The 14,057-nt window shown below is 37.0% G+C and overlaps 1 protein-coding gene across 11 annotated transcripts in view; it reads left to right on the top strand.

Moving 5' to 3' along the window:
* VPS13B (vacuolar protein sorting 13 homolog B) overlaps positions 1–14,057 on the top strand; it is a 768,399-nt gene that overhangs the window by 469,976 nt on the left and 284,366 nt on the right. For all 11 annotated transcript variants that reach the window (XM_064588058.1, XM_064588057.1, XM_064588054.1 and 8 more), the window contains one exon: positions 10,700–10,903. In XM_064588058.1, the coding sequence (XP_064444128.1) occupies positions 10,700–10,903 (204 nt within the window). The remainder of the gene's footprint in view (positions 1–10,699; positions 10,904–14,057) is intronic.

Here is a 14,057-nt window from a genome sequence, read left to right as displayed (position 1 = left end):
ATTAAAATTACCAGATTTAATCCCAAAGAAATCCTATGTAGCTATGTACCACTATACCCTTAGAGAGGATACTGATAGTCACTGGGTTAGCTGACTTCTCCAAGGATATGTATCTTGTAAATGGTAGAACCAGAACTTGAATATAATTGTGACGTTAAGATTCATGCTCTTGGGGTGCCTGGCTGACCCAATCAATCGGAAGAACATGTGACTCTTGATCTTGGGCTTATAAGTTCGAGCTCTACGTTGGGTGTAGAGATTACTTAAAAATAAAATCATAAAAAATAAAAAAATAAATTTCATGTTCTTAATACAGTTTAATTATACTGCGCTTTCTTTGACCATGGAACTCTAGTGGTAGCCAACTGTCTTTCAGATGTATGCCATTCATCATAAAATGGGCTGGGGCAGAAAATGGAAGGGGATCCTAGGAAACCTGTCTCGTTCACTGGAGATATAATTGAGAAGTACATATACTGGCATTTGTGAATCAGTTGTCCTACTGAATGTATATAAAACATAAAATCTGAAGATGGAGCCCTAGAAGTCACTAGTATTGAAGGGGTAAACAGAAGAAAAGAATCCAATAAAGGAGATTAAAGAAGGACAGTTGAGGGAGTGTGGAAGCACACAAGGTCATGGAAGAAAATTTTAGTAATGAGAAAGATTGAATTAATCATTTACTGTGTGTCAGGTATTACTTTGCATGAAGGAGTTCATTTGACTTCAGTTTTCAGATAAATAAAATGAAGCACAGAAAATTTAATTTTTCTCAAAGATACCCAGTGGTAACTGGCAGAGCTAGAATTATCCATCCAAGCAGGCTAAGTGTGCAGTCTGTGCTCTTCACCAGCATGCTATACTACCATTTTGAATTGTCAAATACCCAGAAAAGTTAGGTGAGTTAATGACTAAAAGTCATCCACTGGATCTGATAATTAGAAAATCAGTTGGGGATTTTTTGCAGGAAAATTTCAGAGGAGAAGGAGGGGTGATACTTGATTGTTCTTGGTTAGAGAAAATAAATTGTGAGGAAATAGAAATACTGAGAGAAAGATAAGTTTCTGGTTAAAAGGGACTGTGAGAGAAAGGGTGGTAGCCGGAGAGGATGCAGAGTCTTAGGCAGAGCCTCCCTCTCTTCCAAGGAGATTGACTTCAACATAGTTTTGTCTGAAGGTTCAAGATACAGGAGAGAAAAAGAAAAGATGATTGCTTACAGTCCCCAAGGGAAATGAAGGAAAGAAAGAAGAATATTTGTTATTTATTCAACTTCATATATTAAAAGCCTACTGTGGGCCAAGGCCTATGGCTAAGTACATAGAGGTGAGAAAATAGACACTGACCCAGCTTTCAAGGGTGAAGTGAATTAACAGAGATCTTGGCCTTGAAGAGAAGAGATGCTTCCTCTAAACAACTCTGTGAAGGAAGCAAGACAAGTATTAATTCTCTGTTTTATGAAAGAAATAGCCTTGGATTTACTGGTTCTTGTCCTTGCTCCTTTCACTTCAGATACGACTTATGATGTTCCAGGTCAAAGAAGCGATGCTCTCAGTATTAGAATTTGGTTTTAAAATCAATAAAAATGCTAGTTCGTATTCAAAGAAACAAACAAAGGAGAAGGCATATTCCTCAGTCCCAGTCCAGACCTACTGAATCAGAATTTCTGCAGGTGGGAACTTAACATTTTTAACAAGCGCTCGGGTGATTCTTCTGCACTCTGAGGATGAGAACCCCTGCCCTAAGTCACTGGTCATGGAAATCAGCAGTAGTCATCAGCCTGATGGTCAACTATTTATATCCCCTCCCCCATACACTCTCAAAATTACTGTCGCTATAGATACTTGGTGATAAAAATGGAGATTAATTTAATTGAATCAAGGCATATAAATTTTACTTCTTTTTACATTACTATTTTCTGGCTTGCTTAACGTTCTGTAGATCTCAACTGAGCTGTAAGTAATGAATTTTATTTCTTTACAGTGAGCTCCCAAGATATGCCTATTCAGCAGCAAGCAGTATGAATGGTTCAACATGAGCTGTTCCTTATGTAAACATACAAAAGGCCTGACCCAGACTAAATCAATTTAAAAAGGAAAACATTAAAGCTGTGTTTCCTGTTATATACTTAAAGTCTTCTTTGGTTCCTTATGATTATATTATTGACCAACTATTGCAGACTTTAGTTTATCCTCCTACACCACCTGCTGAATGGTTCAAATGGTATGTGAGATGAGTTTCGGAAGGGCAAAGCAATTACAATTATAACTCCTACATTTTAGCCAATAAAGCAGCTTTGTGTGTTAAGGGCAAGGAAGTTATGGGCATCTTGACTCACCCCCTTTCCTGATTTGAATTGCTGAAAGGTCTTAAAGACTGTAATAAGGAGAAAGAGCAAAGTTCATAGAGCTTTTAGAGGTATGTGAATTTAAGACAAGAAAATTTTATTCTATTTATATCAAATATTTCTAGGAAAAAATTAGGAAGTGAAACAATATAAGCTTTCTTAAGATATTTTCATGTATTTTCTTCCAGCTCTATTGAGATAAATTGAGAAATAAATATTGTATATGTTTAAGGTATACAAAGTGATCATTTGATATGTATTTTGAAATTATTATCACAATCGGGCTAATTAACACATCCATCATTTTACAGTTATCTTTTTTTATGAGATTTCTTAAGATCTACTCTCTTAGTATATACCGTTAACTATTATCACTATGCTGTACACTAGATCCCCAAAACTACTTATTCATCTTATAAGTTTGTATATATATTGGTTTTTTCCAGTTTTACTGAGAAATAATTGACATACATCATTGTAAGATGTACAGAATGATAGTTTGATTTACATATATTGTGAAATGATTAAGACCATAGATTCAGCTAATATTCATCTTTTCATATAGATAAAATAAAAAGAAAAGATAAAGAATAAAGGAAAAGGGGCACCTGGGTGACTCAGTCATTAAGCGTCTGCCTTCGGCTCAGGTCATGGTCCCAGGGTCCTGGGATGGAGCCCCGCATCAGGCTCTATGCTCAGCGGGAAGCCTGCTTCTCCCTCTCCCCCTGCTTGTGTTCCCTCTCTCGCTGTGTCTCTCTCTGTTAAATAAATAAATAAAATCTTAAAAAAAAAAGAATAAAGAAAAAAATTCCCCTTGTGATGAGAACTCAAGATTTACTCTCTTACAACATTCCTACAGATATAGTAGTGTTAGCTATAGTTATCATGTACATTACATCCCTAGCACTGATATGTGTTAGAACTGGAAGTTTGTACCTTTTGACCGTGTTTCTCCAATTCCCCCTTTCCCTGTCCCTGGCCCCTGATAACCGTAACTCTGATTTCTTTCTCTGATCTCTCTTTTTGTTTTCGATTGCACATATAAATGAGATCGTACAGTATTTGTTTTTCTCTGACTTAGCATAATGTCTTTAAGGTCCATCCATGTTGTTGCAAATGATTTGTGTGTGTGTGTGTGTCTGTTTATGGCTGAATAATGTTCCATTGCATGTATGTGTGTATCACATCTTTATCCATTCATCCATTGATGGACACTTAAGTTGTTCATTTTATTTTGTAAGGTAGACATTATTAATATTAGGCATCCTGGTCCTCACTAAGGCCACAAAGTTCTTTTCCTCTGATGAGTTCTCTAGTAAAGTACCATTTTATTAGAATTCTTTGCTCTGATGATTTTGCAGTTGTTTCTTATGCTGTGAAAATGTAGTGCACTAAATCAAAGCTCTCTTGATTAAAATGTATTTTTGCTTTTGGCTTTGAAGTCAAATTGTTTTTACTCCTAACAGGCTATTTTTAACTTAAAAGTCACTTACTTAGGGAATATCACATTTTAAAGGTTGTAAAATGATTTCCAGCATTTGAGAAAATGAAAATAAATTATCTTCAAATTGTGACTGTATGTATTTATACCTTTAAAAAAGATCTAGTTAAATACATCCTTCACAAGACATCTTGCTCTCAGAGTGCTTAATAAAAGTTAATATATGGTATTTGAGTGAAAACATTTTGAATGGTATTTTTTAAATTTAGTATTGAAAAATAAAGTACTTTGAATGTTTTATATGACCAGAATAGGTTTTAAGTATGCATGAGACAAAATGGGCATCGTATGCTTTAAAAAGTAAAGATTAGGGAGTATTTCAAGTTGAGAAAAACATCAAGTACTTTTTGGAAAATGAAGTAAATCAATGAACCACTGTATGCTTTCTGATGTTAAGGAACTGAAAATAAGTCATATGGATCATGTAATTAGAAAGAAAAATTAGATTTTATTATCTAAGCCTGAAAAAAATTAACCTGTATTCATTTCTATCAGAGAAAACTCAAACCAAACTTGTAAATTTTGTGAATAAGAGCTAATTCTTTAAAATACATTTCATCTTTATATTAACCTAAACTAATAAGCCAAATGACCTACCTATATTATTTGTAATAGTAATTTAAATTTTACACTTGGGAAAATGTACAGGAATACATTGTTTCTTGGATTTGATATCTCAGGAAGCTAAAAAATTGTTGAAGAAAATGTGTTTTTTAAAGATGCAACTATATTTTTAATTGGCCTAATTTGTCCACGACAAACTGTTTCCTGTCTTAGAAAGTCGGGGATTTATTACAAACTAACCCAGCATGCTATTAAAATGTTTTTAGATTGATGAAACAGATCAAATTAGAAAACTTGGGTAGAATTCACTCAGTTTGATTAATTCAGTGGAGGGTCAGTGGTGCTGTTTGCTTAGGCTTTTGTTTTTTCAGAATCCGAATGTGTGCTTTATCCAATGAGTCTTCCTCTCACTTTCTAATCATTTCATTGCTATTTAATAGTTTATACAGAGGCCGAAGAGAGAATCAAAGTAGGATGATTTTTTTTTTCTAACAGTTACTGGGGTTTTTATGATGTGGCAGGTTCTATGCTAGGCTCCTTATCTCAATTAGTTCTTATAATTAAGACAGAAACTCAGGTCTTTCTCTAGTCTTAACTACTGTGCTGCCACATAATACCTGTAACCTTTTTGGCAGAGGAGAAAATGCCAATTTGCTAGGCAAGCCTGACCTGTGGGCTGCACCCCTCCACCCCCAAAGGCTGGGCCTGGTGCAGTTCTCGGACACTTTGTGATGGAAGGGCCTGTCTATGACTTGAAGCTTCACTAGCCTGTGGCTTTCCATACTTCTCTCCACACCAACCATTCAGAATATTTTCAAGGTTTCTGGGTATGCTGCTTTCTCACACCTCTGGACCTTTGAACCTGTTGTTTCCTCTGCCTGAAATAATTTTTTTTAATTTTTTTATTATATGAAATGAGATTGGGCTTTTCTGAACTCCTTGAAATGTTTCTTCCTTTTTTCTGGGCCCCCTAGGTCTGGGTCAGGGGCCCCATTTGTGTGCTTCCAATTGCATTCTATACCTAACCTGTTAACAGCATTAACTGTTTTTGCAATTGCCTGTAAATCCCCAACTAGACTATAATCTGTATTAGGGCAGGGACCACAGAGGGACCCAGTATTCCTAGGGCCTGTCATAGGGCCTAGCATGCAGTGCTCATTAAATATTCTTTGAATGAGTGAATGCAAGTTTGCTTATTGGCCATTGAGATAGGAAGATAGAATTTTGACAGTCTTGAGTAAGGCATGGAATAAGGAGGCACTTGGTTGCTTTTCACTAGTTACTACATTACCAGTAGTTTTAACTGTCAGGATATAGTTTTAAAGTAGTCATTTTTACATAGAAAAAGAACTTACAAAAGGAGAAGTAGCATTATATCTGGTGGAAGGAATGAGAGGGCAACCTTTATATTAATCCCATGATGAAAAAGGTAAGAAATACCTTTAGGGACAGTGATAAGTTAGAGGAGAGATTTGTTTTCCTCAGTAAGTTGTAAGATCTTTTTTCCTAGAAATCTTTCTGATATCCTCCTCTTATCTGTTTAATCTCCACAGCCCATTATAGTTGTCAGTTTTTTTAATTGAAAATTTAGTTTCTTAGGTCTTCTATCTTTAGAGGTTTATTTTATTTTAGGCTTTGTTGATCCTTCCCTGTCTTTTTTATTTCATTGATTTTTGTTCGTATTTCCTTCCCTCTATTTCTTTTAGTTTATTCTCCCTTTTTGTTTAGCTCACTATTTCTGAGCCTTACCAACATCCCCCACCCACCAGAGTTGTACATAGTACAATTGATGGAACCACACCGACACATCATAATCACCCAGAGTTCATGGTTTACATTAGGATTCACTCTTGGTGTGTTATACATTCTGTAGATTTGGACAGATGAATAACATATGATACATATCCATAATTAACATACAGAGTATTTTCACAGCCCTAAACTGAGCACTTTTTCATCTACCTGTTAGCCATTTGTAGGTCTCTGGAAGAAATGTTTATTTCAGATCCTTTGCCCCTCTTTAAATTGGTTATTTATGTTTTTGCTATTTAGCTGTGTGGGTTTCTTGTATATTTGGGGTATAACTCCTTACCAGATACATGGTTTGCAAAATTATTTCAGAGGTTGTCTTTTCATCTTGTTGATACTTTTCTTTGCTGAGCAGAAGCTTTTTAGTTTGATATACTCCCACTTATTTATTTTTGCTTTTGTTGCCTTTTGACTTGGGGGTCAAATCCAAGAAATCATTGCCAAGACTGATGCCAGAGAGCTTACCCACTATGTTTTCTTCTAGGAGTTTTGTCATTTCAAGTCTTGCGTAACTTCCTGCATAACTATAGCACAATATCAAAACCAGGAAATTGACATCAGTACAATCCACAGCTGTATTCAGATTCAGCATTTCTCCCTGTACTCCTTTGTGTTTATGTGTGTATAATTCTGCAGTTTTATCACATATGTAGGTTCTTGTAACCACCATTGCAATCAAGATCCAGAACTGTTCTATCACCAAGAGGTTCTCTAGGAGGGCTGTTTTTAATTCACACTTTCATCGCTTATGTAGCCCTCTGTAACCCCAGCTTTATATATAGGGTCTGCAATGAAGTTGATTCATCATCTTGGGTGGGCCTTTAGCTTTATCTCCTGTGCAGTTATCAGAGCAGAAAATCAATGTCTGCAGGATTCACCAGAAACCCTAAGAGCATAAGCTGGCTTTGGCAGGTGCTTATTTATTAGTTTTCCTGGTTTCGCTTTGGGGAGGTTGGCGGGGGGGGGGGGGGGGCACTTTGACATTTCTGTTCTCTGGTGCCAGCTCTAAGATGTGTTTAAAAAGATACTTTAAATTTTTGTCAAGCATTGTAGTTGTTTCAGTCAGAAGGTTCATTCAGGGTTTCTGATATGCTGTATTTTGGAAACAGGTGACCCTGGAAATACTAAACTTTCATCCTTTTCATTATGGTTTTTCATAATTAGAAAAGTGGACTTTTATTCTTAGTGCCTATGCATCTATGATTAGTTGGTGATAAGATATGTTATTCATTCAGAACCATTTAAGATTCTATTCAGAAATGGTCACAGAATTTATAATGGACCTCTTTATGAATAGTTTAACTTCTAGTCATAGATTTTTATTTATCTCTGTGCTTTAGTTATTTCAGTATTATTGGCCATTTGTATGTCTCTGGAAAAATGTTTATTTCAGATCCTTTGGCCCTCTTTAAATTGGGGCACAGAAGTTAAATAATTTCTTCATGCTCATGATCATTGGAAAGTCTGAGGGTAAAGTTCACTTGAATCTTTCACTTATCCTATTTTCTACAACTCAGATTTAAATGGTTTTGCAGTTAGCTTTTAAGTTGGACTTATATACCCAAATAGTATAAATTTCCCTGAACTTTCAAATCAGGTTAAAATGACAGTTATTTAATTTCAAACAAAAGGAGAGAATATAAAATCTCCAACCCTGATTCTTAAAAAGTTTGGAATTTTATTTTATTTTTTAAAAGATTTTATTTATTTATTTATTTATTTATTTGACAGAGAGAGGGGGAACACAAGTAGGGGGAGCAGCAGAGGGAGAGGGAGAAGCAGGCTCCCCGCTGAGCAGGGAGCCTGATGTGGGGCTCGATCCCAGGACCCCGGGATCGTGACCTGAGCCGAAGGCAGACGCTTAACCAGTTGAGCCACTCAGGCGCCCCAAAAGTTTGGAATTTTAAAATTAGCATGCTTAGAAGTATCTGACTGTTGCTCATGATACAAACCATTTGCATAGGGGAGAAGAACCTGTGGGAAGTCATGTCCTCCCGGGGTAGACAGGAGAAATAGAGCTCAATTTAAGACCAAGAAAAAAAAATATGGAATATTTCAAGCCTACATGAAAAACTCTGATGAAATTAAGTGTTTTGTGGTTGTAATCTTGTGATTATACAGCATCCATGTGCCAAGGGAAGTAGACTAATGTTAATGCTGGGCTGTTACTTTGTCTTTTATTATGGCACTGACTGTATTTCATAACATACTTTTTCTTCAAGGATTCTTAAAGTATTTTAGTTCACCTTAAAAATATGTTTAAGGAATTTATTTAAAATGTAGAAAACATTGGCTAGTTTAAAATAAGGAAATGTAACTTTTATATGGGGATAAATAATCTAAGGAATAGGCTAGACCACTAACTGCCCAAGATATTTGCTGTATGTCTGAATTTCTGTGCATCCGAATCAAAAGTTTGTTGTTTAAAAACTGTTTTCAAAAGTTTGTTGTTTAAAAACTGTTTTCTTACTGCTGTGGACATAGAGGTTCTCCACTTGAGATTTGTCAAAATTCGTGTTGTTGAAACAGCATTTACTGATAGCTTGATAGGAGAGTTAGTTCCTGACTTCAAGAAATGTATGGTAAATTGGTATATTAAGTCATTGTGATGTTATTGTACTTTTAGTATAGCGAAACCCCAGGAGCACAGATTTGGGAGAGAGGAGTTTGGGGAAAGGTTGGTCAGAAAAGTCTTCATAGAAAGTGAAGTCTGAGGTGGGCCTTTAAGCAGAATTATACCAATATTCAAGTGAAAGGAGAGCATTCTACCAAAATGGGAATATTCTAAATGTTACTCGCTCCCATCACCCTCATGAGTTCCTTTTTTTTTTTTTTTTTTTTTTTTTTGCCTTCATTAGGACAAATTGAAAAGGTTCATGTCCCATTTTATGGGCTGTATTTCTAATGTAATTATTTGGTTCAAGTAAAATTTTAGGCTATTTTTCTTTGCATGCCCATTCCTAGATTGCAATTCTTCTAAGTTAGAAAAGAGAAGGGGAAACAAAACAAAACAAAACAAAACAGGTTGAGCTTTTACTTTAGGGATGACAATTCATCCATTTCTTTCTCTGGCTCCTGCTGTGGTTTCTAGATCAATGCCTGTTTGTTTCCCTGTTCCCTATTATAATTCCCTCTGATAGCACCCTACCTGAGCTGCCTGCTCATTCAGTTCCAGTTCTTTCCCTACTCCTTCTCTACACTTGAATTCATTAGTCTCAACCCTTACCTTGCCTGCTGTCTCCATTCCCCAGCAGCTGGCCCAGACACCTGCCATCTTGAGTTGCAGCAGTTACCCACCTTCCATCGGTATTTGACCAGCCTCCGGGCATGGTCTGACCCACACTACTTACTTAGACACAGCATAGCCTTAATCAGACTCTTACCGTCTTTCTGTAGATTTCAGATCAGGACCCATGTTTCCTTCTCCCCACCCCACCCCCACCAATTAATTTCATTAGTGTTCAGTTGTAATTAATTTAATTGTATTTTTTAGCTGCAGTTGTAGATTTTTTTAACATTTGTACTAGTAAAGTTATTTTTAGTCTCTACATTATTTAAATTTTTGTGTTCATTGAAAGTTTCATAGGGGCCTAATATTATTTTCCTTTTGATGACTCACTTTAAAGCATTTGTGAACCAACAAAACTAAAACGTTCCCAAACTCACACAAATAGGTTTATCTGGCCTCTGAACCCTGAACCCAGTTCTTTTCTTCCTACCATATTGCTTTGCTATTTTCATTCTAAAACCCTCACAAAAAATTTAACAGTTTACTTCCTCTAATTTAGCTTTATGCTACTGATGATTTTGTTTACTTGCTTAGCACTAGGTCCAGTAAGATCAGAGTTTCAACTCTGTATGGGCCAGTAATCCTCACTGTGTATCTCCATCAGTAATCAGTGTAGTCTTCTCAACAGTTCAGTCTACGTGACAACTGGGTTATATAAAGAACCAAGGGTAAGAGGTGGGGAAGTGCAATAGATTGACAAAGCTCTATCCTCTTTCCTCACAAGACGGAAAGGCCTGAAGAAGGTAGTTGATTAGCACTGGAAAGAAGACTGGGTTTTGAGTCAGAAAGCCTGGGCCTAAGTTGTGGTTTTGTCACAAACTCCCTCAGTACCTTTGCCTAAGTCTTTTAACCTCTCTGAATTATTTTCTCTTTAGTAAAAATGGAGATAAAAATAGAGCCTCCACAGCATCTCAAAGACTGAAATCATGTATGTGAAAATACTTAGAAAAACAGTACAGTGCTGGGAACAATGTAAAAAATCAATGTAGGGTAGATTACTGTACATGGTAAGTTTGGGGTACATTTTCAAATCATCCTTTATGGTTATTTCCTAATACCTGCCTTAGAGATTTGACTAACCCAGTGACTCCATCAGTAATCCAAAGGGAAAAAAAAATGGTAATGATACTATGTTAGTGAACAAAATAAACAGAATATTGTATCTGCTTACATTTTTTCATTGCCTTTACAGGAGAGCTTTGAACTTGGGAATTCTTCGAGACCCTGGATCAGAAATTGAAGATAGACAGTACCAAATAGACCTGCAGTCCATCAATATTGGTACTGCACAGTGGGATCAACTAAAACCGGAGAAGGAAAGTGGCACAGGAGGGGTGCTAACAGAAAGTGAAAGAAATTCTCAAAACCCAGCCCTTGAGTGGAATATGGCCAGCAGGTAGGAAATTGTTGAGAAACGTTCTACACTTATTCTAATATTTCATTGCCAGAAGAACAGTTGGGCATACAGCCCTTCAGCATGCCCAACCTAAGTGTCAGGGTACCTCTTCTGCATTTCATGACCAACATAAAATATATTTTATAATTGTAACTAATGATTTTCCTTGGAAACCTGCTGGTCCTACCAACTGTTACACTGTAATTATTACAAATTTAAGATTGTGTCAGCATTATTTTCAAACTTGCTGTTTGATGAAAGGTTCTACTTCAGACTAAGGATACATTCACATTTTACCTTGAAATCCATTGTATTCAAGGTCAGGTTTTTGTTTTTTTGTTTTGTTTTGTTTTTTAAAGATTTTTTATTTATTTATTTGAGACAGAGAGAATGAGAGAGACAGAGAGCACATGAGAGGGGGGAGGGTTAGAGGGAGAAGCAGGCTCCCTGCCAAGCAGGGAGCCCGATGCGGGACTCGATCCCGGGATTCCAGGATCATGACCTGAGCTGAAGGCAGTCGCTTAGCCAACTGAGCCACCCAGGCGCCCAGGTTTTTTTTTTTTTTTTTTTAAAGTCTCTCTGTTTATTATGATAAGAGGAGAAAAGTAATAAAAGCTCTGGGTTGCCTTTATTTTTTTAGTCCACTTTAACTTAAAGCCCCTATGTTTGCAGAGAACACTTTTAAAGGAATTAGTCCTGAATGTGATCGATAAGATTTGTAGAGAGCCACTGCCATCTCACCCAGGCTGCTCGTGGTTTCTCATCAGAGTTAGGTGCAATTGTTTGCTAGAACGAAGCTACTAGGCATTAAAAATACTTTGAGTATTTTTACTCTAAAGGTCTTTTTTACCTAGAGGTCTTTATGATTTTAAAAAGTGTTAACTATTTTCTCATTTTTCTTCCTTTTTAAAAAAATTTTTGCTTGTAAGATTTACTGACATCTGTTGCTTATAACACACCATGGTGGTTTATTTGATTGAATTTCTTTAAAACATTACTTGTATGTAGACTTTCTTGTATGCCTTTTGCAATGCTGATTGCTTTGAGGTTCTGCCATTTTACCACCAAAACTATATTTATCTATGTCTTGGCATTAATAATAGCAGCAATTTTAATAATAGATTATATAATATTTATCACGTTACCTAACTTATTTAAATTAATTCTTGCAGTAATGCTATGAGCTAATTATACATGAGGAAACTGAGGCCTAACCAAGATAAATAATGTGCCTAAAACCAAATGCCAAATAGTAGTCTGTACTCTATATAAGCTTCTTCTTCAGGTACCCACATTCTTTTCTAATTTCCTTGTGGCTCTATTCATAACGAGCTTCTTTCAGCTTCCTGAAAATAAGGTTTGTCACTTGCTATTAGGCCTTGATATGTGATATCTGCCTGGACCTCTCTTAAACCACCAACACCACCCCCACCCCCCCTTCACTTGCCTAACTCCCATCATTCATCAAGCTTCAGGAAGCCTCACGTTTTCCAGGAAGTCTTCCCCTGAGCCTCCATGAGAAGCAGGTTAATACCCTTTGGGTGTGCTCTTAACATTATCTATATACTTTGTCTTGGTTCTGAGGACAAATCTTTACCATCCAGTCCATTGATTTATCCCTAGCACAAAGCACTTTTACAGTGTGAAATGTATTATACAGCGGTGCTGGGGTGACTCAGTCAATTAAGCATCCAACTCTTGTTTTCAGCTCAGATTCTGACTTGAGGTGGTGGGATTGAGCCCTGCGTCCGGCTCCGTGCTCAGCAGGGAGTCCGCTGGAGGTTCCCCCTCGCCCTCTCCCCCTCCACTCGCACTCTCTCTCTCAAATTAAAAAAAAAAAAAGTATTGTTACAGCTTTTCATTGATAAGTGATTGAATGTGCTCCTGAATAGGGGTGCAAATTTGGGTGAAAAATTTCCCACTGCTGACCAAGGTGCATTTCAGGAGAGGGATGCAGGCCATACTTCCAGCAGCTGGTCCTACGTAGAGGATATGGTGCACACCTTACATGCACTACACCAGTCCTGATCTGTAAACATCACATGGTAGGAGTCAGGGTCAGGTTCCATCTTTCCTCTACTTCATTCAGTTTTCAGGTTCAGGAAGTTCCAGCTTACATAATTTATAGGTCTTTTTTTTTTAAGATTTTATTTATTTATGTGAGAGAGAGAGAGTGTGTGTGCACATGCACAGAAGGAGAGGGAGAGGCAGAAGCAGATTCCTCACTGAGCAGAGAGCCCACTGCGGGGCTCCATCCCAGGACCCTGGGATCATGACCTGAGCCAAAGGCAGACACTTAACCGACTAAGCCACCCAGGCGCCCTTATAGGTCATCTTAAAAACCACAAATTCTATCAACAAAGAAAATGGGCCTTATTTTCCTAGGAAACTTTATGAGCATCTAGCCTTAACTCAGCTGTATCTCTCCTATTTATTCCTTAATTCATTTAAATAAACAGTTTGGGGCACCTGGGTGGCTCAGTCATTGAGCATCTGCCTTCGGCTCGGGTCATGGTCCCGGGGTCCTGGGATCGGGCCCCATGTCGGGCTCTCTGCTCGGGGGGTGCTTGCTTCTTCCTCTCCCACTCCCCCTGCTTGTGTTCCCTCTTTCCTGTCTCTCTCTCTGTCAAATAAATATATTTAAAAAATCTTTAAATAAACAGTTTGTGTTTCTGTGTGTTTTAATAACTGAGATGAAATTCACATTACACAAAATTAACCATTTAAAGTGGACAATTCATTGGTATTTTGTACATTCACAATATTGTATAACCACCCCTATCTATAACCACCACCTCTGTCTCATTCTAAAACATTTTCTACACCCTAAAGTAAAATTCCTTACCCAGTAAGCACTTTCTTCTACATCCTTCTCACTCCCCATGGCCCCTGGCAAATGCCAATCTGCTTTCTGTTTCTGTGGATTTATCTATTCTAGATATTTCATATAAAAGGAATCATACAATATGTGACCTTTAGTGTCTGGCTCATTCACTTAACACAATGTTTTGGAGGTTTTTCCACATTGTACCATGTGTCAATACCTCATTCTTAGTTACTGTTGGATAATATTCCACTGTATGTAAATACCACAGTTTGTTTATCCATTCATCTTTTGGTGGATATTTGGGCTGTTTCTACTTTTTAGCTATTA

Source organism: Mirounga angustirostris, unplaced genomic scaffold, assembly GCF_029215605.1.
Source record: "Mirounga angustirostris isolate CCGP_5_RB_7025 unplaced genomic scaffold, mMirAng1.0.hap1 SCAF_4, whole genome shotgun sequence".
In the NCBI taxonomy this organism is placed as follows: domain Eukaryota; kingdom Metazoa; phylum Chordata; class Mammalia; order Carnivora; family Phocidae; genus Mirounga; species Mirounga angustirostris.
The sequence above is the reverse complement of the archived record's forward strand: the minus strand, read 5'-3'. Positions and strand labels throughout refer to the sequence as shown.